This window comes from Oryzias latipes, chromosome 10 (assembly GCF_053564925.1).
Source record: "Oryzias latipes strain Hd-rR chromosome 10, Olatipes_Hd-rR_3.1".
NCBI classification, from domain to species: Eukaryota; Metazoa; Chordata; class Actinopteri; order Beloniformes; family Adrianichthyidae; genus Oryzias; species Oryzias latipes.
Window position 1 is genome coordinate 17,653,473 of NC_136246.1, and position 25,390 is coordinate 17,678,862.

At 38.9% G+C, this 25,390-nt stretch overlaps 1 protein-coding gene across 2 annotated transcripts in view; it reads left to right on the forward strand.

Annotated features, from left to right (window-relative positions):
• The first annotated feature begins 5,856 nt into the window (after positions 1 to 5,856).
• Positions 5,857 to 25,390, forward strand: part of kcnip1a (Kv channel interacting protein 1 a) — a 36,467-nt gene continuing 16,933 nt past the window's right edge. Inside the window, exon 1 of one of the 2 annotated variants that reach the window (XM_020706556.3) lies at positions 5,857 to 6,228. In XM_020706556.3, coding sequence (XP_020562215.1) covers positions 6,141 to 6,228 — 88 coding nt within the window. In that variant the 5' untranslated portion in view covers positions 5,857 to 6,140. Of the gene's footprint in view, positions 6,229 to 14,648; positions 15,421 to 25,390 lie in introns of those variants that run through there. The other variant, XM_004073250.4, reaches the window with a different exon arrangement.

The window sequence follows — 25,390 nt, forward strand, 5'->3', positions numbered from 1 at the left end:
TGTTGTGCCTGGTTTCATTTCTGCGTTTTTGTTTCTAAATGTTTTTTTCTTCCTTGACTTTGAAAAATGAAAATGTTCCTCTTATAAACACCAGATGGCAGCCAGTTGGGTTGAAAACCGCTGGCTGTTAAAAGAGCAGCACATTATGTGGTAATGTGTGACATGTTTTTCAGTGCTGCAATGCTGAAGAGCACAGAAAGTCATGTTAAAATAGCGTAAATGTTTTTGAAGACAATATACGTAAATATGGAATGATGATTGTTTAGAATATTTATTTTTATTTTCAGTCTTGCATGTTGGCAATTAAATAATTAAAACAAAGATGGTGAACCAGGAAAAACTGAGGAAGAAAAACAGGAAGTATAAATAAGCAGGGAGACCGTAATCACCTGCTGTGTTTGGCAGCTTTCAAAGCTCCTCTCACATGGTCGTATTCAGCAGTAAGATTGGACCTTGGAGGAGGGAGAGGATGAAGAGTGGATGTCTGTGTGTGATGGTTAGAATTCCAACCATGAATTCTAGAGTTTGATGTCCTTAGATTTTAAGCAAAGAAAAAAAAAACATGAAAAAAACATAGTGAAAATTCTTCTTCGCAAACTTTGTGATTACTTCCTTTAAGAAATTTTGCCCACAAGCCTACACTTTCCTGCCAGAGTATTGAATACAACCTTTAAGCAGCAAAAATATTTACCGGTATATCTTATCATCTCATGACATGGAAGCAGCTATGCAGGTATGTAGACATTGTTGAACTGAGATTCTGAAGTTTAAACTGGGCCTCTAAATGTAATTTGAAGCAGAAAGTCAGCTGAGGTTTAACTACAACATCTAGCTAAAACATTTTTGCTACAGAACCAAGCTTGCCAGGTGTACCCTTACCTTCATGGGGAGGGTAAGGGAGACATACACGAGTTGGTGCAGTCATGTTACTAATACACAACTTTTATTTCCCCAAAGCAAACATTTCTTCCATTTACCACTGGTGCTCCATTAAAAATATAAAACAAGTGAAAATTAACATTACAGATGAAACTGAACAAAGAATTTTCTTTGACTACTTACAAAATTTCATCAAATTCTTAAAATAACTATAGAAAAATCAAACAGGCCAACATGCCGGCCTTATAATGAGCCTAGTGAACTTTTGAAAAGTCTTCTTTTAAAGTCTCAGTCTGATGATCTATTGTAAAAGTGTTCCCAGTGGTTTTTTAAATCATGACTATGCTGTTTTTAGCCAAAATCAAAAATCTGTGTCGTTTTCTATGACAAAGTTTCTGCAGTGCAGCAGGAGTCCATCAGAAATTTGCCTCTGAGTTGTGAGTGGGACCATAGCCTGAGCTTATTTCTCTTTATTTTACACGCTCTCCCGCTAGCTTACAGCCCTTCCCCATCCAACCTAATATTACAGGTGCAACAAAAACGGCGAGCGATATTGAAGCTATCCAACCGTAGAGGTGTGAGCCCGATGTCAGCTCGGATAAGGAAAACAAAGACGTACATGGATCTATTTGACTGCAAGTGGATGAATCAGAATGGAGCAGAGCAGGTAACTTGCGGCCTACTGATTGTAGTTTGTATGTAAAAAATTACAAGCTTTTTCCAGCGATTCACTACGATTTAAATAAAGAAATACTCAGAAAAACAGTTTTAATCTTAATTTACTAAATACATGTCCTCCATCATCAGAAAAATTATACAAAAACATGTTAAAAACGCAGAAAACATAACTTTTATTGGAGTCTGTCTTTAAAAACTCTTCTATAAACAGGAATCCTAACATGTAGTAGTTTGACTTTTTGCAGCCTTTCTGTCACATAAAAACCGTCTGAATTTTTTTCTTCCAACAACCGAGAGAACAGTTTAAGACAAGAATTGTTCTTTGTGAATATGCCCCTAAAACCCTAACCGTTGAAATGATTGCGCTTGAAAATCCCAATAGATCAGCAAATCTACATTTCTTTGAAGTCTTTTTGCTTTAAAAAGCATCACCTAATGCCTGCTTATTTCAAACTTTTTAAAAAATGCAGACATGAAAAACACTTCTTTTTAAAAAAAGACAAAAGCGTTGAACATCAAGGTCACAAAAGCTCCTTCAGGGGAAAAATCAGGCACTGACAATCATCATAAATATCCTCGTGAGCTTATGGATTTTATTTGGCTCTTTTGTTTTTCACCCATGAAGTGTTTATAGTGCAGCCTTAACGCTTTCCTCCCTCAGACAGCTTCACAACCATTTGCACCTTAAATTGTGTGACAACATGACGATCATGCGGACAAAGAACCATGTGTCTCCCAGGAGAACTCTGGTTCAGTCTCTTAGATGATAATTCTTTTATTTTTTAAATTTTAATGTCGAAGCATTCATTTTTTAAGTTTTGTAAAACGTACAAAATGCTTTTCACGATAGACTTGCATATATTATTCTGCATTAGGGCTGCACGATATGAGGAATACTTGCGATATGCGATATTAGTAATTAATATTGCGATAACGATATAATTTTCAGTATATAAACAATTAGCAAAATAACCAAAAATATTATTCCCATTCCATTACAACAGCTTGAAAATTATACTGCAAATGACCCTTGTTGACATAGGAGGCGAACATAAAACATAATAGGGCGCCATCCGATTAGTTAACAACGTGAAGGGGTCCATCTGATTGGTCAAATGCAGAAAGGGATTCTTTCAATCCATTAAACACTTCAAGCTGCCATAAGATTGTTTGGCCACATCTAAGGTAACCATTTATTGCAAATTTGCTGTCTTTTGCGATATGCATATTGCACAGCTTGATATTGCGATAATGATAAATTTGCGGTATATTGTGCAGGCCTATTCTGCATGCTTTAATTGAATCTTGATAGATATTTGTATTCTTGTCTAGACAAACTGATCATAGTCTTTTTGGCTTAAACAGAAGAAGCTCTGATGAAAACTGCATTATGGATGCTTTGGTTTTTTAAATGGACCTAAAGGAGCTCATCTGGACGTATGGGACTCCCCTTACCCTCTCCAGGGAGACTCACCTTCATTATTAACACACACAACAGCACACGTAGGAAGCTGGAGTTACTATCAGCCCCCTTTCAAGTCATTTACTAACACTTTGCCCATCCAACTGACAGACAGTGTGCGTCCCACTGGCGGGCCACCTCTGCTCTCTCTGTACGAGCGCCACAGGGCACGTTTCAGTCTCGCAGGAACACTTGGGCATCTACAGAGTGTGCACATATGGCGTGAAGCAGACAGCTGCCACCAGCAGCAGGAGGCTTTCTGGAAAAGGAGCGGAAGATGAGAAAGAAGAGAGGAGGGATAGTATGCTGAGGTTGTAATTTCACCCAAAGGCCAACTTGTCACTCCATCAGTGCCACAGACACCTTTAGCATCCTCAGCCTAAAGTGGTGGCGACTTGGACCCTGAAAGGAAATTGCGGTGGTTTGTCTGTGCTGATTATTTTCCAAGTTGTTTTTGAAGCAACTGTACAGCATCTGTGTGATGCTGATCCATGCTGAGTCAACATGTCAGTGCAAGAAATGTTTGAAGTTGATGCAACAACTTCTACATTATAAAACGACCAGCTGGTGAGAAAGATTCTGTCTGTAGGTGAATAAGTTCCTGTTTTCATTCAGAGAAGGACATGAGTGCAACAGCATATCTGCACATCTAAATGCCTATTACATTTGGAAGCAAAGCACTATCTAAATTGGATCAGAGATTACAAACCACTTCTGATTCAATTCTGATTGTAATTAAAGCCACTCCCTTTGTCCTGTTCATTTTCTACTTCCGACATCCTATTTTTCATCTCTTCTTTTTTCCCCATTGTTTACTTCACACTGTTCTGTCAAACTCTGTCAAAGAGTTTTCATTTTTTCAAAAAGTAGTATATTGCTGCCCTATCTCTTGTATTTTTTTAAAGACCTTTTCAATGCTTTATTACTGCTGTGCATCATAAAATTCCATCTCTCCCAGGCAGGTTTGTTCTCCTCTTTTTCCTTTCAATTTTCTTAGCATCCTCGTCTCCTATATTGTGTTTAAGCCACTCCCTCTACCTACCAGGCTTAGAAACTGGAGATTCATCACTTTGAGCGAATCTATGCAGAAGCAAACATCAAACAGTGCAACATCTAATTTAGAGAAAGACAAGCAATTAGCTGCCATTACATCCTTGACTCTGCGAAGGCAAGCCTTATCTCATTAATCATGAACAATGGGGGCGGTAATCGAAAAGCATGTTTATGCAAATTCCACCACACAGTAATCTACTTGGCTTTAATAGCCACAACAGTGTTTGTGCACAATTCCCTCTGTTCTTCTCATCCTTTCAATCATTTGACTTGCTGTTGTTTTTCCTCCTCTCTTCTGTTGTGTTCGACTTTTTTTGGGTCTGCTTTCTTGTCAGTTGGCCCAGCGCGCTCCGCTTCCTTTTGGACACGCCAACTTTAAATGCTGTGAACAAGTATTGATCTCTGTCTCTGCAGAACCTTTCACTTTGATGGCTCATAACCCTTGGATGGTATGGAACATTGACTTTTACATCGCATCCCCTTCGCCTTCCTCCCCTGCCTCCTTTTTCCTCCTCTTGGCAAATTCTCCAACTCATTTCCCTCCTCCGTCATCAATTCTCTCTATTTCTTCTGTTTTTATGCCTTTCATTTGCATGTTTATTGTTCCACCACTTGCCTCTCTCCCTCTTCTTTCCCTCCTATGAAGTCTGTTTTGATCTGTTCCCTAATTTTTCTTCCTCTTAACTTTTGCATTATTGTGCCGTTTTCTTTCGCTTTTTTGTATTTTTTGTCATAGCCGTCGGTCCTGAAGCCAAACATGATTCAGGACTAAATATAGTACAGAAATACCTTACATGATTATCTCCCTGATCCTCCTTTTCTTTCCTTCTCTCTCAAAAGCTCCTCTTTTTACTTGTATTTCTTCTCTATTTAAACATAGACTCTTAACAGTTATGAGCTAGTTTTAGATGATATCACACTGTAAAAGCATAAATAGATCAGTTGCCTAAAAACCTTTTAAATATTCACTGTAGTTATAGAGGTTTATTAAAGTGTACTTTTGAGGGAGAATTGGTAAGATTACTTAAGGATTACTGCTTAATAATGTTACTTACTTCTAGTATGAAGGTATGACCAGATTATAATTAATACTTTATTATTGACCTAATTGTCTAATCCCCACAAAAAGGGACAACTCTTTAATCTTTAGGAAATTCCTTTTTTTTTTGTTCATCATTTATAAAGTCATTCTTTAGAGTACTTGTTTCTCTGTAGAGTTATCACACCATGTGATAAAGTTATGTTATCCTTTTATCCAAAAACATTCAATTAACTTAATTCTTTCATGACAAATTAGATTTTAAAACCATATTTTGATGTATATTACATAAAAAATAATGTAAAATGATTTTTCTAGTGAATAGAATAATGACAGAGTCATCAAAACGTTTAATTAACATCTTTATTTGTAACTCATTTCATTTTGTTGTGCATTTTAGGTGTGGATTGTGCTTGGTGCAGGCTGGAGCTGTCCATTGTCAATGGTGCTGAAAATGGATTACTGTTTTCCCTCTAAAGAGGGGGTTGAATTTGATAAGCAGGAGGAGGGAAAAAGAAGAAAAAGGAGGAGGATAAAGAGGAGAGAGAAAACCAAGAGGAGTTCATGAGATTGCTTCATTAGTTCGTTCCCACAGGCTGGCAACACACTGAGGAGAAGTTTCTTGGAAACTTGGGGGGTAAGAACACCTCTGACACACTGTAACTGTCTCTCTTGGATAATGAATTTAACTCTTTAACTCCCCCCTCTGTTTCTCACATCCTCACTCTCCTTTCACTCACGGCTCACTCTGCTTTGGACTCACTCCGAGGTGGAGCAGGACTGGGGGAGGGAATGTTGGGGGAGCAGAGGGAGATCACAGCTTCCTCTGCTCCCTTTCCAGCCATCCAGGACAAAGCCCACAGGAGTGAAAGGACCTGATGGCTCTGTTTTCTTCGGCAGTGTTGGGTCCATACTCTACATGAGGAGAAGTTTTTGCATCTGTCAGATTTGATTCAGTGCTGCTGCTGGTGTGAACTTTGCTTTGGAGACATCTGTCCTGATCGGGGCCTGCCAGCTATCTGAGTCAGGATGACTGGTTGTACCAGGCGCTGCAAACAGGGACTTATCAAGTTTGCCTTGACTCTTCACAAACTGCTCACTGGAACCCTCAGTAAAGGTATGTGAGGGCTGGATGTTGGGTAAACTTTGTGCATCTGCAAACAAGTTTTTCCAAGTTTCTAAAGTTGTAAGTGTCAAAAAGTGTCTTAAGTGTGTTGCTGGGAAGAATATTGTTTAAAGCTCATTAGATTATACCTAATGTAGAAAAAAAGCCCAAGTTTAGTTGGTTTGAAATATTAACTTTAGTTGCTGCAACTTGTCTCTTCACTTCCCTCCATCTATGCTAGTGTCTGCCTTCTACTTAGTTCTGTTTTATATGTTTTCCAAGCGGACGGAGTGAAGGAGACAGCAATGAAGGGAGTGAGCAGCTAATAGAGAGCAAAGATGTGCTTAATCCAGGGAAAAGTGTGGGACCGTGCTCTCGTGATGAATGTCAGCAATAAAACATGTCGCCGTGGCAGCAGGAAAATGAAGCTGCACACACACGGTCCTCGGAGGAAGAGGAGCATTTTAATATCGTGATGCATTAGTTGTAAGTCTGGGGGTATGTGTTAACTGCTCATGTGTGAGCATGCATGGGTAACGTGGTACATTTGAAATCGCATTCTGGTTATTGTACGTGAATGGAAACAGACAGAGCCTCCGTATGCTGTGGAACATGCAACACACACACACACACATGGGACCAGCTGTCATTTTGTCCAGAGGGATGGGATACATCAAAGATCTTAGTCACACACATACGGTCGACGCACAATGAAATACAACTAAACCTCTCCAGGATACAGCTATGAGTAGTTCTGCCCTAAAGGTCTAACACACTTTAACGTCATGACCGAGCTCCTGCTGAGGGTTCACTTATGTAACAAATGACTCTTTACTGGATCATCTGAGGCACATGGATAGTTTCTTTCTTTCAATAAAACAAAATTCACATATGCTAAACAGTGCTCATGATACACATGCAGGAAGAAAAAAAAAAGATGCGTTAAATAAAGTCATTAAAACGCCCACACAGGCTGTAAATGAGCTGCAGGACTGAGATCTGCTTGTGCAAAATAAAAGCTCTGCAAACACAATAGCACACACGTACATCCACACACACACACACACACACACACATCTTTGCGTCTGCTCTTTTTCAGAGCACTGCTCAGAGCTACATGTGAATAAACACCGGTCATAAAGCCGAAGTCCAATGCAGAAACACAAAGATGCCAGCTCCGTACAGACAATTACAGGTCTGCAGTTCTGTGCAAGGGGTTCAAAATCTGAAGAGAAAACGCATCTTTTTCTGCTGCTTTCTGACTTTTGGGCAGTATAATATCACAATAATTGCTTCACAGTTCTAAGCATGCTTGACTGACCTTGTTGAAAAGTTAAGCTGTTTTTGTAGAGTTCTCACAGAGTGCCTGGCTCCTCTTTTTCCGCTTTCACACAATTTACGGAACAAAAATAGAACATTTGAAATTTGTTTATGAGACCATTTGAAATAAATGGAAAGTTAAACTGATCTGATGCTTTCTAATGGTATCTGATAATCTCATGTTTTTGTTTTTTTTAATGTACATTTCCAGATAAGTATGAAAGTTGAAACATAAACTGCATTACCTTTTAAAATGTCAGTGTAATCCTTCCCTTTGAAAAATAGAAATGCATTTTAAATACTTTTTTTATTTCTGCTTTTAAATAACAGCATCACAAATAAAAAAATACTGTTCTTTTTAATTGCCTTATTTTTTATTTATAATTTTGAACTTTAGGAAAGTATCTTAAAGTATAAAGTATATGTATTAAATAACACTACTGACAGTTATACATTTCTACTTTTTCAAACTACTTGTCTTTACTTTCATAATTTTATATGTCTTAAATTATGGTCTCTTTTGTAGCCAATATTCTTGAATTACTGGTACTATTAGATAACTTTTGCCAGATAACAGTAAAAATATTTTTGTTCCATTAAAAAAATGTACCAATTTTCTGCAAACATCTATTGAAGTAACAGTGACCTCTGCTGGTAGCTATAAGATATTACAAATCAGCTGTAAAAAAAATCACTGAATGTTAGTATATTATTTTTTGTTGTTGTAATTTTAATGAAGCACCTTTGAAAAATTACACTTGTGGACATGCAGGGGCACATTTGTGCATTTCTCCTTACTGTTACCAGAAATATTTTTGCTCGCTATTTTCTTTTTCTTTAAAGTTTCCATATAAACCCATGCTGTGGGTTTAAAAAGAAGGAAAAAAAAATAGTTTTCAAGACTTCTTGCCTTTTTTTGAGCTTTGCTTCTTTCTTTCAGCTGCAAGCAGATTGAGTAATTTTTTTTTCCTCATGTCATCTTTTATTTTCTTTGCTGCTTCAGTCGTGGATTCCTCCTGAGCTTTACTCCATCTTTGAAAACCCCATAAACATCTGGTCAAGCGTCACCAGGCTGCACACAGCATGGATGTTTTCACTTATCATTTCCCTGCAGCTTGCCCTCTGGCGCTTTCTGCTGCCAACCTGCAGTTTTTGGGCACACTTGATGGCAACCTGATGACAATCTTCAGCCAACAAAAACCCAGTCAGTCAAAAAGCTGCAGCATACCTTCTTATCTCTGCCAAGGAAACTCCCAATTTACAAGAAAAAAAAGCTTCTCTGTGTTTCAAAGCATTTCTTTTTTTTTTTTTGGAGACAGAAGGTAAATTTGATTTGAAAATTACCTGCTTCCTCTAGAACCTTAAGAGAAAGCAATGGTTTAGAGAAAAAAGCAGATCAGAAATGACAGCAATCTTTAAAAATTAGTCACGTTATCCATTTTCTTTATTGATGGAAGGAAGACATTTAAGGAAATTGTGGAACATTGCCAGTTGTCTATTTCAATCTGTAATGTCTACTTTGCACAGCAGAGGGCATCAGTTTACCTTTCTCTTTTGTGTTGAAAGGCACTCGTACATTTATGCTCTCTTGGAGCAAAACTGGTCAAAATTTAAGACTTAACTAAATAAAGTAAAGAAAAGAAGGAGTCTCAGAAGGTTTTCCCAGAAAGACAACTCAGCCTGTGATGGCTGATGCAAAAGCTGTTGTGGGGTTTTTGTTTGAGTGTGTGCTACTGAGCACAAAAAGGCTGTCACTTTGAATTCCCCACAGGGGACACAGCAAATATGCAATGCAAAATGCAGTTCATAAGATTTCATACAGAGAGGACTCGCCAGGGAGGAGGTGCCATTCTCCAAACGGCAAAGGCAATCTGTCAGCATCTGCAGACAATTAACACTTCAATCTGAAGAAAGGAGAAGACAAGAGAAAACAACAGGACAAAAATCCCTGAAGGCAATTGAAACGAGTTCACACAAACCGCACAAGTGCTATTTAAAGAAGAAGATTAGCTGCAGTTAACAGAATGTTAACAAGAACTGAATTTTTACATGAACAAACACTATCGTATGAATTCAGGCACAGCCTCCAAAGTAGAGGGTGGTTCTGTACTAAAAGAACAGCTGTTTGAGCAAAGGAGTAAAACTTCAACAGTAAAAAGTGTCTCATGATTTCACCCAGAGTGGACAGAAGATTAAACAACCCTGCTGAATGTGTCATCGGTGCATGGACCTAAGGGGCCCAGGTTGCATGGAGGTGCTGCAGTGCTGTTCTTCATCCTATGACAGACAGTATAAAATTGTGGGTGGCTGGCAGATCGCTCTGGGAGGAGAGCTGTGAGGCAGAAAAAAATCAGACACTGTGACCTTGAGGAGAGATCTCTGTTGTCATGGAGAGAAACTCGAGGCTAAACAGACCGACAAACACAAACCGCTGTTGTTTGATGTCTCCACAACTACCGCTGTGGGTCTGCTGCTCCATAATTTGGTTCTGTTTTTTTTATTTTAGCAATTTACCTATGTGTTTTTGATTATTTCTCATAATGTATTGAATCTGTTACTTTGTACTTTGTCAAAAGTCTGTGTTTGAGGAGAGTACCTGAAAATAAAATGTTTTGTGGGATTTCTGAAACTGATGCTTAATTGAATTAAATTAAATCCAATGTACTGCATATAGCAGGTTGTAAAACAAGCTACACACCCTGCTCAAAAGAAATCTAATGTAGTCTACATAGTCAACATAATATAACATAAACCACTGAGAATTTTGAAATATCCAAAAATGACTTTTTTATGTTTTGTTCTGATATAAATTGACTCAAAGAACAATGAAGGTCTAAGACTGAGGCATTATGGGAACCAGAGGAGTGAATGTGCATATCAAATGAGGATGGTAAATATTGTAAAGTTCAGGAAAATATTAAAGTATATATTCTTCTGTCTCATCAGGAGGTAATTGTGAGAATGTTGTGTGTCTGCTAGTATTTTGGAATGTTGTTTTTCACCTTTCGGCCTATCCCTTAAGGGGTGGCCACAGCGAAACAGCTTTCACTGATCCACACATGTGGTTTTGGCAGAGATTTTACACCAGATGTCCTTCCTGACACAACCCTGTATTTTATGCTGGCTGGGGACCGGCACAGGGATAAATCTTTGGTTCTCTGGTGAACAGATCCTACAGCTATAAATTGTAAATTTGTTTTTGAACGTTGTTAATCTGGAAACTAATAAGAAATCACTGAATGCAAAGCAGAAGAACACAAACAAAGATCAGGCAAGCAGCACCAGTAACTGCTGACAGTAGACAAAAGGGTGAGGGATTTCCTTTTGGAAACGTGTGGCATTTTGCAGCATCTAGACTGGTAAAAAATTGTTTTGCTATTTCATTAGCTTTGGAAAATCAAACAGGAAAGCAGTCGAGTAAATTTCAGTGATTAGGTTCAAAATCCGGACACAATGAAACCAAAATACAAAGAACAGGAATTATTATGAAACCAGTCTAGAACTTGGAATAGAAAAGCTATGATTGATGAGCGAACATTAGCCTCCTCGCTTAGCATGCAGTGTGTCTGTTAAGTTTTTTCAAGTATACGATAAGTTCACATGCTGTTTAGTTCTGTCAGAAAGATGATTAAATATTTGTATTACTTAAAATACAACAAAACAAAATACAGTTTTTCATGTCATTGTTCTGAATTTCCTGTGGAATTTAAAAGTATCATTCAATAGAAGATAATATTGTTTTCTCTTGAGGGCAATTGGCTCAAACTGTGCTCATTATCTTGCTGCCCGGCATGTTTTGTAGTCTGTTGTTGGAGATTCTGACACGAGTTTGGCTTTGTTAGAGGAAAAACCAAGCGGCAAACACTGACTGATGTCAGTGATGGAACAACTCATTCCCATCCTTGGCAGGATTGTTGCATTTGTCTCCTTTGCTCTCTGTGTCAGTAAATCAATCTGTTAGTTGGAAGCCACATGCAGTTTTCACTTTTCTCTTGTAGTAACTGCTCTGTCTCTGTATCTGACCTGCTCCATCCTCCCTTCTTAGGTCTTAGCTCTGATATCTCCTTTCCCTCCATAACCCATCCATCTTTCTCATCTTGTTTCCCCGTGTCTCTTCTTCCCACTTCTGGCTGTTATTGCTGTCCTGTCTCATTTTGTTCACTCACTCTGTCTCTCCTCCCCTCTATGCCTTTTGCTCTCTCCGTTATCGCCTCCCCTCCTCCAAGTGGTCATCACGGTGACAGATTCCATCCAACCTTCATCTAATAAGACAGGACAGCAACTAACCAGTCGATTTATTATTCAGAGACCGTTCACTACTTTCTACGCCTGTCAAATTCTGCATTAAATTGCCTTCTTACCTTTCAACCCAACAGCCAGATCCCATCTTTTTTTACTTTTGCTTCCATTCATGCGCACCGATAGCTATCCTTTGATCTGCTGAAGCTGTGTTGTGTAATAGTTATTAAATTATTATGTCATTGCAGTCTAGCTGACAGCTCATCTTGAAACAGTCATGTGGCATCGCTGGTAAACCGTTAACACAATGAAAAAAAGTGGTTTCAAAAATCTAAGATTACCGGTGCTGCTGTTCAGTGTGTTAACAGCAGCATGAATAATAGATCCATTTTACGCAATGGCTTCATCATTTTTCATTGAGGCTGTACTAGATCAACCTGTTGTCTTAGTCTTGTTGCTCCATGCAACTGAAACTTCATTACCCGTCTGAACATCATGTTACAAATACAAAATGCTTTTGAAAGACAGACAAAGCCAAGTGTTTTATTTAATTTGCCGTCCATTTTTCCTTTCTTTTTCTTTTTTTTTTGTTTTGTTATTTAGTTACTGTTTCTCAAAGATTTATGAAGTAGTAATGCCAGGAAAATGGATTTACATGTTCAAAGCATTGTCTTTTTTGCTTCGAAAGTAATCACTAAGTTCCAGCGAGTCGATGTTTGTAACTAAAAGACAAAGGAATGTTGCAAAATCGACATTTCTCCATCCCTTTTGAACATTTCATATCCAGTTTTCGGCTGGTTTCTTACATTTTGCAATCACTGTTTGTTTTCAGGTCACTCTGTCTGCCAATGCTTGCTTTGCAGCTTATGCGATGTGTTTTTTTTTTTTTTTTTTGTTCCGGTCTATCTAGCGGCTTTAAGAGTATTTGATCAAACAACATTTTCTCATCATCGCTAGATATGTATGGATGTATCTAACCCTTCCACTGTTGTTACAGCATACTGAACCTATTTATCTGGCCTGTTCAGGCAGGCGCTCTGTGTTTAATCAGGACGTCTGTGTTTCACTGTTGTGGTGTATTTTCAAAGACCTGTCTCTCCGTTGATGTATTGCTGCTGCTGTTTGTTGGAACAAGGGATTGCTAATGCAAGGCGGTGTGGAAATGCTGTTCGTGATGAAATGAGAAATAAGAAAAGAAGAGAATTATTTACATTTGTTTGACATTTTACACAGCTCAAAAAATGCCGTTCTTTTTTATCCTGTTTTCTTTTTTTACTTTTTATGCTTCTTCTTTTATCTTATTTTTTTCTTTCTACAGCGTACTCCGCTCGTGTTTTGACTCTGTATTATCCAAAGGCCAAAGGCTTCTGCTGCTGGAGACTTCAAATGAATGGCAAGGCTTAATGGATTTATCAAAGGTCCTGATGGCCTGACTGAGCCAAAATGATGTTTTCGGTCCAAACTGTTTTCTCTACCACAACCTTGTGAGGAATTTAGATGGGAGTTACCATCAATACCATTAATTAATTTATTTTTTACCTTTAAGGGGTGTATGTGTGTGTGTGTGTGTGTGTGGTGGTTGTGGTGGTGGTGGTGGTGGTGGTGGGGGGGGGATACAGGTGACTATTTCTCATTTTACTGATTTGAACTATTAGGGCTGCCCAATCCTGTTTTCCTGCTCTCCCTGTATTTCTTGCGGATTACCTGAATCCGGTGAGTTTAGCCAGTCAAAAATGAGAAAACACAGGAGTCCACTAATCAGCAGAAATAAGTGCAGAGATATCTGGAATTATTCAAAGGTTTTAGATCTTGAGGACCAAGTTTGGGCAGCCACAAATAAGAACAGCTCCATGTGCTGCAAATATTAAGCCAAATTTAGGGCTTTTCTGACTTTTTTTTTTTTACATTTTTCTCTATTTATTCTACCGTTAAAACTGTCTTTTGGTGGTAATGCTTGACATCCATCTTTTTAGTACGACCCCAAATTTTTTATTTTACAGATATGCTTTTGATTATGTTACACAATAATTTCATGGAGAGCCGGAAATTGTCCAAAAAAACTTAGTTCTGAGTAATAAATATAAAGCAACATATAATAATAAATAATTATACATTTTGTTTGTTAGGCGCCTTTCAAGGAACCCAAATGCTGATCATAGCTTCAGTTCTTTGTAAATACTACAGACATCAGACATCAGACATCTATTAATAAAATAGAATAGGAATCAATGAAAATTTAGAAACTGGTAAGAGGAAAAGTAAATATTGCAAAAACATTCTTTAAAAATAAATCAAAGTTTTCACTTTGCAAGGTTTTTAGAAAACATAAATCTGATACCAATCAAAATATTTAGAAATAGGCTGAAAAATACCATCCAAAAAACAAACCTAACCTTCATCCCCTGCAATTCCGGCTGTTTTTTTCCATAGTGATTTTGCTGCAAGAATATATCAGGGTGTTTTTGGAGCAACCTTCAAACTTTTTATAATTAAAAGAAATCTCTGGGTTTTTGCTTCAAGCATTCCTCTTTGCAACTTTGTACTTTTGGAAAGACTACATCAAAACACAAAACTGCGCCATGATTGGATGGCTTATTCCCACGGGAAAGCTGCGGTTTGTGATGCATCGCAAATGAGGGTGAGCTCGGATTCTTGGACTCTGGTACAAACCTGTCTGATGTCGTTTTTAGAGGAAGATTCCAGCGGGTGGGAGGTATGTCGGCGTAACTAGCGATGGCAGATAACAGGGTTTTATCAGTGACCCACCCTTGGGCAGAGAAATAAAACACACACTGCCACACACACACCCACACCATCTGTCAGACTGTGCATGTCGAGATAAGGCGGTGAATGCCCTCTCAGCAGTCAGACTGTTTTCCTGCTGAATTGTAAAGAGGGACACATCAGTCTGGCTCGTGCTTATCTCCACTCTCTCATCATCTCAATACATCTCTTTTACTCACACTTTTCCCTCCCACACAGCTTTTCTTAACTTTTGATTTTGTCTCTCCTCTTACGCAGCCTTTTTGCTTTCATATTTTAAATTTTTAATTTTTCTGCTTTTCTGTCCTGGAGTCTCGTACTCTTGGTCTTCCTTCTTTTCTGTATTTCTCTGTGCAACAGTATGCACCTCCTTGATCCATGCCAGACAGACACACACAGATGGAGCAACTGATACAAAGTGGAGAGGAAGAGGGACCAGAAAGAGAAAAGCAAATGCATAAAAGAGACACAGAGGAATTGGTGAAATGATGGTGGTAGGAACACAATGATAGAAGGGAGAGGGTGGGTCGGGAGAAAGAGATGGAAGGAATGTAAAGTAGACAGCTTCAGTGACAGTGCAGACAAAGGTAGCTCCAGAGAGCGCTCATGCCGTCCATTTCATTCACACACACTCTCTTTCTCACTCACACACCCCCAAGCAGGAGCAGCCGAGCTGTGTGGGTGTGAGGCTGCATGAGAAGTGAAATCTGTACTTCTACACATGCAGCCGGCTGACAGACCAACTTCATCCAAAACTACAAGCACACTTCCAGCCCTGTCAAGGTGTGCTCTCTACCTGCAACACTCACACTCTGCCAGCCAGCATGGGTCTTGTGGTGGGAACCTTTTCTGTACAGTCCAAACCAGTGAACTTCCACAAAGGTAAGAATTAACAACCCAAACTGATCTTTTTTTTTCATTTTTATTTTTTAAACTAAACAGTTGTAGGTTTGTGATTTAGTTTGCATGCAGTTAAGAGAAACAAAGCACGGGGATAGGAAGTCATGCATGTTTGCTCACAATGCATCGTAAAAGAAGTGCATCATGGGAATGAGTGAAATTATGCTTAACAAGTTGGTAGTAAAAAACGAAGGTTGGAGATTTTTTATGATACAATTCCAGGACCACCTGTCATCTGTGTGAGCTGAGAAGTTGGGCATAATTGTGTGTGTTTAAATCTGTGCCACTGAGCATGTCTATAATAGGTAATGTTATTTATCCCTGCCTGCTCTTTATACCAGCACCCTTATTGTATATCCTGCTGTTGCTTGACACATATTTGGATTTGTACTTGCAAATACCCTCTGCTCTCAGCAGCTTAACATCATTGCCAAACTATGACGCTGAGCAATGGATCGGTGTATGTATACTCTGTGGAGGCTGAGGTTGAGTGGTCTGTGAAGGAGGGTGGTGTATTTTGGCAGCCTTTTGGTCATGGTGCATCTTGCATCGATTTGCTTTAAATATCAACTGTGAGAGAGAAGCAGCCCAGTAAAAAAACCTGCAAGAAACAATCAAGATCATGCTTTATCGTCAGCTTTAACTGAAAAGAGAATATCCTTGCATGCATAATTAGGCCATTAAGCACAGTGAGATCATGTCAGACGAGCTGCATATGGTGTGACACAAACTGTGGAGGCAATATAAGTAGTGTAGATCACATGCAATGAATGTTAAGTAAGTCCCTCAGGAAAATGCCTCTCAGCCGTCCATATTTTCTGTGCTGTACCCATCCAACAGTGTGGCGCAGAACAAATAGCTGTGAAAACACTTTAGTGACCCTGTAAACACTTTGTTGATATTCCACAGCATATATAGCCTCCTTCGTGGGGTGTTTTCTTTCTTTCCTGACCTGCAGGGCAGCAGCTCTCACCAGGCATTTTAGATGATTGCTGATCAAATACTTGAGGGAGGATTTTAAGGTGAATGTCTTCTCTTAAAATGCCACACATTAGGAACTCCAGTGGGTCATGGTGTCTTCCTCCCTTTGCAGAACAACTTATTCACCAGTCATTGAAGTGATACATGAGGGGAGGGAAAGATTGATAAAGAAAGAGGCAGGAAAATTAAGAAAAACGGTGAGAAAAGACTGGCAGGGGGTGGGGGGCATATGTCTATCAGTGGAGGAGTGTTTCACCATCTGCTGCAGTGTTATCAAAAGTGACCCATGCAAGCAGGAAGGAGTCATTTCTTTATGGAAGTGTGGCTGATCTGGGATTATTTTGTGCTATGATGCAGAAAAAAAAGTAACTTGCTAAAAGGGTTACCTTTACTGACACACTAGGCTTCAAATAATCAAAGAATAGTGTGCTTTGTAGTTACGGACCCACTCCAATGAAAATTGTGTTTTTAACATGTTCTTGTGGCATCTTTATGGAGGACACATTTAAAGCAAATTAAGCTTAAAATTGCATTTTCTGAGTATTTCTTGATTCAAATTGTTGTGAATTAGGAGCAGACAAAAAATGCAGTTAGAAAAAGCCTGTAGTTGTGACGTAGCAGGTTCTATTGTAAGCCACAAGCTCCATTTTGATCCACTTGGAGACAAATAGATCCATGTTGGCCTTTGTTTTCCTCTTTCAAGCTGCCATCTGGCTCATAACTATATGGCTGTATAGGTCCTATAGTACTTGCTATTTGAGTTAACCCTGTTAAGTTGGAGTTGTGAGGGGCTGTAAGCTGGCGAAAGAGCGTGTAAACAGATGGATGATGGGAAGAAGGCGGGCTTGCTCCACACCAACAGTCCCGACCACAATTAAGAGGTGAATTTCAAATGAACTCCTGCCGCTCTGTAGAAACTATGTCCTAGAAAACGACACAGATTTTTACATTTTTGCCTTGAAACGGCATCATCACAATTAAAAGACCACTCAGAATGTTTTAAAAATATATCAAATGATAGTCAGAGTTGGACTTCAATGCTTGTTTGTTAGGCAAATTCCTTGGGATCATGGGTGTGCTTTTTGGAGTAGGTTACACTGTAAGCAGAGTAACAACTGGCTTTAAGTTGCAGACTAATGTAAAAAAATAGTTTGCATATAAAAAAGGCAAACACCTTAAAAAGCTGGGGTAATTTGTCTTGTATTTTAAAAGAAAGTGAGGATAAAGGAAAGAACGCCTTTAAAAAACCCAAACCTTTGTTTTGGTGCCGGATTCTCCTCCCCACCCCTTGTCCTTTCCAAGGTGCATCTTAAACCATTTAAAAAAAAAAAAGAGTTAAAAAGTTTACCAACATTTTAAAAATGACCAGAATCCCAACACATCTGAAACTGTTGGAGACTCACTTAGCATTCTGAAACATCAGCCTTATTAATTATTCATTATTTAACAGTTTAAAAACTAAGAATCTGTATTAGAAAGAGAAATGAGTGAACTGTCATGTAAGAGCTTTACATTTAATTTAAAAAAAAAATCCCACAGCTCTTTTGAAGGAAAGGGCCTCAGTGTAACTTTTCTTTAGTATTTTGCTTATAAAAGTATGGCTGGTCTTTCTAATCTTATACACAGAAACCTAAAGCCCTTTTTTCTCTCCTGAAAGTTTAAATGAGGATTCACCCTACATCTTCACTGTAAAAGAAGTTCAAACTGAGCATCAGAACAGCATGCCAATAGCGCCAGATGGGTCGGTCTGAGTACTTCAAAAACTGTTGCTCCACTGGGATCTATCCTCAGTGTTTACAGAATAGTCCAACGGAAAGAAAATATCAAGTTGTGTCCCAGAAAATATCTGATATCAAAGCAGTGCGGCATCAATGACGGGCAACAGTGATTTAAATAAAGACTTGTTAAGGACGAGGCCCTCTCAGATGATCCAACACATCAAACCATGAGGCAGATTGGCCCCAGCCTCTGAACACCACGAGGCATGGAGGGAGTGGAGGATGTTCAGGCTCTTTGGTAACAACTGAGCTTCATTTACATGTCACAGCCATGATTAATCTATTGAGCTACAACGGCCTTCTCACAATCAGCAAATCTCAGTCCAACAGAACACATTTGGGATGTGATCAAATGAGATACCCATTGGAAATATGTGGTCAACAAATCTGCAGCAGATGCATCATTCTACTGCTTTGCTGTATCAAAAATATGACTCTGTTCAGAAGATAATAGAGGCCCAGTACTGTTCACATCAAGTGGACACCATGTCTAAATCTAATCATTCTTAATTACGCATCAACCTTAGTACCTTTAGAGAACTTTGGCAGGTTTTCTTTTTCCTCTGTTTAATTAAAAGTCTAATTGCAGATATTGTGAATAGGAAAAGTGACCAAGCAAATTTCTTCACAGTGATCTGTAGGAAAGGACCAAAATCAATCCAGCTGACTCAGTTTGCTATTGCAATGATAAACACATAATTACCTAAGATATTTTACAATCAGTGAGACATTATTCTGCTTTTTAGAGGACTCTGAGTCAAAGTCCCTCTCAGATCATCTTTTGATCTATTTTTAAAGCGTTCCAAGTGGTCTTTTAATTATGATTGTGCTGTTTTTAGCTATACCAAGTGGTTTTCTGGGACGTAGTTTCAGTAAAGTGAAAGACGTTAATCATAAAACCTCTGGGAGGGACTGTTGGCGCAGAGTACACTTGCCCCCTTTCCATCATCCCTTTGTTCACACTCTATCCCACTAGCTTATAGCCCCTTACACCCTCAACCTAAGATTATGGGTACAACACAAATGGCGAGCTATATTGGAGCTATCCAGCGACACAGTTTTGAGCCAGATATCAGCTCAGACGAGGAAAACAAACACTCACATGGATCTGGTTGTCTACAACTGGATGCATCAGAATGGAGCAGAGCAGGGAGCTCCAGGGCTGCCGATTGTAGCACCTAGGCTTTTGTCTGTGCCTAATTCACAATGATTTGAATGAAGAAATACTCAGAGGAAGGAATTTTAATCTTAGTATATGACCATCATGAGAAAAATGCCACAAGTACAAATTAAAAAAACAATTTTCATTGGAGTGGGCCTTTAGGTCACATGGAAAGACCAGCACAGCCGGACTTTGTGGATGTTTCTCTGGTTAAAAGTGTGTCATTGAAAGAACAGCAGTAACCCACTTTGTTTAGGGAGCTACTGTTTGAAATCAAAAGTCAAAGTGGAAAGTGTAGTAAAAATTTCTCAAGGCAGGAACTTCATATGAAGACAGATTATTACTCAAGTGTCAGCTGCATCAATTTAGCACAGTTTCCTCTTATGAGCTGCAGATTTTACATTTTATATCAACTCCAAGCTTCTTCAACAGGCAGCCCCTTAGACACAAAAAAACAATGCATCTGCACCAAGCTGGCTGTCAGCTTGTGACTGGATTATTTTCTTTTAGCAAAAAAACAAACAAAATCGAATTACTTAGCAACTGATTTTTAAGTTTCATCTAAAGTTTTCACCTTTTTTATATCTGTGACACCTAAAATGAAGCCAAACTGATGCCTTGGCCCAGATAAGTCACAGCCAGAGCGACAAGGCAGAGTTATTAGTCAACTGCCCAACAGTTCATATTGCTGAAAGTTGGTGGTAAGGCATTTATCTGTAAGTCTCTCTTCCCCTGGGGCAAGAAAAAGACATTTGTCCGCTGTCTTTATAGAAACTACTCTGCTTCTATGAAATATTTCCCGGTGGTCATAAACTAAAAAAGCCTGCAGCTTTCAGAGAAGTTCTTCTCCCTGTTTGTTCGCTCCATTCATTTCAGCTTTTGCTGCCTTTTTTTGACTTCCTTTTCTGCCATCAAGTAAAAAGTGTCTTTACTTCTGATGCTTTGGTTGTTTAAAAAAAAATGATGTTTTATCACCTCTACACTACCCTTCAGTATGTTTCCACTCAACATTGAAACTTATAATAGAGAGCTTTTGTTCATTTAAGTGTAACCACCTCTTTTTTTTTTTTTTTTTTTTTTACAAAAATGTATCGTTTGTTTAAATAAGATTTTATGAATCAAGACTGAAAGCCTAAAGTAAGACCTGGTGGATTCCAGTCTGGTCTTAGCCCAGGCTGAGTCAGTTTCAATTATTCAACTGTTTGAATTCATTTTGAATTTCAGGTTGGGTTCAGCACTTGTAATGATAGGAATGAATTTGACTCAGTTTTCCATCTTCTGCGGGGCTGAAAAGATAAAAAAAGAGGATCCCTGTTTCTTTGATGAACTTTGCAGTTTCCTCACTTCCCCCTTATTCCCACACATCAAAAGAAATGCACCAGATGGGCCAATTAGGACTGTAAAACTGCTTTATTAGCCAATTGCTGACATGAAACAGGTTTCCGGGTAATCTTGTGCCAGAAGCATGTGTGGCATGCATCATCGTGTAATTGTGAGATTTATAATCTTTTACTTCAAATCTTCAAAAAACTATCGTTTGAACCCTGGAGATGCTCACAGGAAGCAGAAATCCCATTTTCAAATAAAAGCCCCTAGGTTAAAACCCACTATCACTGTTTTATCAGTTGGTGTTGTTTTAACCCTACGTTCTGGCATTTGTTCGAAATTAGGTACACTTATTGTACACTTTCCTTAGAAAATACATATTTTCAGTATATCTGCATGAAAAAGCTTCACTCCTTTTGTCAAGGACACAAAACCTTGTCCTTGCTATTTTTCTCCATGGACAGTTCATCTGTGTGCATACCCTCAGGCCTTTGGAACACAGGAGCCCAAGTGTAAATTGCAAATGATGAATATGGATAGCTATATAGTTCTGGCTGTGTGATAGTTATGACAACAGCACATCACTGGAGGAAACCAATCTGACAGTTAAAATGACATTTATGTTGACAAACAGGCATTTCTGCAGCAATGCAACTCTGAAAACTGCTTTGATTTAGGTCAAAGTGTTCTTTCTTTGGATGTCAATTGGAAAATTAGGCAAGAATTCAGCAATGAGCATTCCTGTTAGTTACTCTAATTATCCAAGTCAGAGGGGCTGCATGTATTAAAATTTTTATGAACACTTCAATAGAAGTAATTATGAATTTATGCCTTGAGTTTCTCAACACAGGCATGCTAAAAACAACGTTTTTTTTAGATTTTTAAACTGGTTTACACTGACCTGAATAGTTGGTTTTAAACTCCACGTTTATCATAAAAATATTCATAACAAACAAGTAATTATTTAAATAAGGGTTGGATGTTTTCTCTTTTTTGACTGCTTCCTTAGGGGTTACAACAGCAGATCATTTGCCTCCATCTTAACACAGGTCAATGACCAATTCAGTATGGAGGTTCAGGTGCATGGCTGATTTGGTTTGGTTTAACGTTGGATGCTCCTCCTGACGCAACCCTCTGTGTGCACCCAGACTTGGGACTGGCATACTGGATGGTGCCCCCCTTTTGGAAAAAGGGGGGTCAGTTCATTGTTAGAAGACGATTTATTTGGTGTCTGTTGTAAAAAAAAAAGTGCCTTGTTTTAAAATTTTTGAATTTGCCATTTTTCCCAGTTAGAGTTTCTTATTTTTGGAAATCAAATGTCCTTTGCAAAAAACCAATAAAACAAAAAAAACATGCATTTTAATAGTTTAATAGTTACAAATACCTCTCCCCATATTATCACTGCAATCAACTGGTAAAGCTAAATCATTGTTGCCACAGAGAGCAGCAGGGAACAGCTCGTATCACAAAGATAAGCAGTAGACAGGTCCAAAGAATATTGACAAAGATACCTTAAGATTCACCCGTCGAATACAAACATCAATGTTTACACAATAATTGAGGGGACATGGATGGAAAATACATCTGTTTAACTTGTGAGATGGTTTTGAAACAATTAAAACCAAAAATATTAGTATTCCAAGAGTAAAGAAAATTCTTACTTTTGTTATAGTTGCTGACAACATAACTTAGATGCAAAATTGCAACCTGGCAGTTCTTAAGTAAATTAGCTCATTCTCATTACTGTGCTATTTTTATTGAGCTACATCCTTTGGCAGTCCTTCTGTTTTTTGTCTGAAAGCTTAGTAGTAAGCTGATCTCCAAAGGGCTTTATTCACTAATTTACTAGCAGATTGAGAACTTTTTTCAGGGCTAAAGAACATGAACCTACGGAGCCCGCCGGGTGCCAGTTGTTAAAAATAAAAAAAAAATCTGATAAACTGTGCGCACGGAATACTAAATTGAGCGCACGGATTAGTAAACCAAGCGCACCATTTAGTATTCCGTGCGCACGCAGACCATCGAACAATAGAAGTGACTAATGATGACGTCAGACTATTTGATTGGCTGTACGTTTCTCCAATGACGTCTACGGTAGTGATTGGTCTGGATAATCCATTGAGGAAGAGAAGTCTTCATGTAAACAATGCTAAGCTCCGATAGACACAGGGACATGACCATTTAAACATGCTTTTATTATTATGATTATTACTAAGTGCATGTTCGCTTATAGTTTTTTTAAATCCGTGCGCCCGGGGCTTTTTCTGTCTGAACCGACCCGGAAGAAGGTTTACGATTAAGTTAATAGGTTAATACAACATTCATGCTAACAACATTAGCCGTGCTGATGAGCGATTTAGCCGTGGATCGATTTAAACTGGAATAACCCTCAGCCTTTATTTTGTCTGGACCTGTCACCTGAATGGTAACACAAATTCACATGATTGTGTGCACGGTTTGTCAGGACTGGTCCCCCAAAAGCCTCCTCCGCCCGTCCTCGGTCTGGAGATAGTACAAATCTCCCGGGGGACACGGTTCTGGAGTCGGCGCAGCAGAACAGGGAAACGGAGTGCGGTCTGAAGTTTCCTCCGTTGCGCACACTGTACCAAAGCACCCTCACATCCCTGAAAACACGAAGCTAAGAGTTTATCTTCTATGCTCAGAGGCATGCACATGCAATAACTTTGCATGCGCGCACGATTGCGTAACAGAACGAGCACAATTGATTAATCCGTGCGCTCCATTTAGTATTCCGTGCGCACGGAATACTAAATGGAGCGCATGGTTTACTAATCTGTGCGCTCAATTTAGTATTCCGTGCGCACGGTTTAGTATTCCGTGCGCACAGTTTATCAGATTTTTTTTATTTTTAGCCACTGGCACCCGGCGGGCTCCGTATGAACCATTTAAAAATGTTGTCGACAATAGTTCTGCAATTGTCTTCTCACTGCCATTAGAACCTGTCCAACGTCTGTTCAGGATTATCTGCTGCACAAATAAAAAACCAAAATTTTATGTATCTTCCTGTATTTCTATACTTTGAGATATGTTTTCACGTTACAATGGATGAAAAAAGGAGAAAAGGATGGTCAAATGAGGGAAAAAACAGAAAATGTGAGGACATTATCAGACTTGTTTAATACAATTTTGCATATTAAACACAAGACCATCTTTGCTGCCATTAGAGATCATAACTGAGTCACTGATGCATTCAGTTTCAATTTCTTTGCCTCCCCTTGGCACATAAGCTATCTTCTCTTTTTTCTCTTGGAAGATTTATTAATTTGAGTTGTGCCTCATAGAAACATTAATTCATTTTCTTAACCCGTTTTGTCCCTTTTCGGGGTCACGGGGCTGCTGGAACCTATCATGGCCACTCGTGGACATGGCAACATAAATCAATTAAACAAATATGCTCAAGCCTTTCAAATGAAAGGTCCATACAACACACACCCTTACTTACCTTTGCATGCTGTAGAGGGTTTGTCTACAACTTGTCGCCAACAGCATGCTCTTAGAAAAAAAATGTGCATGAACATTTTCGCTATTCTGGCTCGCTGAGTGATCTTCGATCTTAAAAATTTTTCCGGGCCACCTATGTGCCCATTTTTCCCCCGCAGACAAGCTGTATCCACTTGTAAGGCTAGTTGTGACTAAGACATAAGCTGTATCCTGGAGTTCGTGGATTTATGTTAAAGCTGAAAATGGACACAAGTAAACAATTCTAGCAGGCGACTATAAAGATTATTGCAGTACATCTGTAAAAACAACACACAAATAGATCTACAATAATACTATTTTTTTCTCTTCCATTCAGTCATTTATCTTTGGGTTTTGCTACTTATTTTCTCAGGCCACTTCATCTTTTGCAGTTTCATTCTTTTCAAGTTTATGACAAATCTGTAGCTGGGCTCTTTTAATTACTCCATTTTTGGTTAAAGGGGACAGAGATGCAGTGTGGATGTTAACCCAAAGCATGTGCTTCCTATAGCTTAGAGAGCAGTGAATGATATCCATTTTTTTAAATACATGTTAACCTGTTAGCTAAGGACTTGCAGAATTCCTGTATACTGACAAGTATGTACGCTATTAGGTATGCTCTTTTTTCTTTAAAGGGAAAAGAAAAGGATGTAATGCCTCTGGGTTGCATGTCAGCTGTTTTTCATTTGAATCTGCACTTTTAACTTTTCATAGCAGATTCTCTCAATCATCAGCCCTGCACCCAAATCTTAATCATCATCCTTGGATGTGGATTTTTCTCCAGTCTGTTCGCCTTGGTGCCTTTGTTCTTTCATCCAGTTTGCTGATGAGGAGGTGTCCTGCTCGCTCTTCCTCTGCATTTTCTTTCTTGCAGTGTACCACTCGCCCACTCTCCTGGCTCTTACCCACTTTTTTCTCTCATCCTCGCTCCCTCCATCGCACTCTAATCTCCCGCTGGAAGCTTTTCTGGTGTATTTCCTCCTCCTCCTCCTCCACTCTTTGCAGCCAAATGTGTTCCCATCTCCACCTTTACAGCTTTCTCATTTCTTTTTAGCTACAAGGCAGCAGTGGAATACAGCATTTAAAAAAGATCGTTCCACACTATGGTGCCACTTCTTTTGCTTCCTCTTCTTGTATGTGTAATCTCATCTTTCTCTGCTTTTAAAGTGTGACCGGGGTCATGCAGTCATTCACTCACATCCCTGCAGCGAATTTTTAGTCGTCA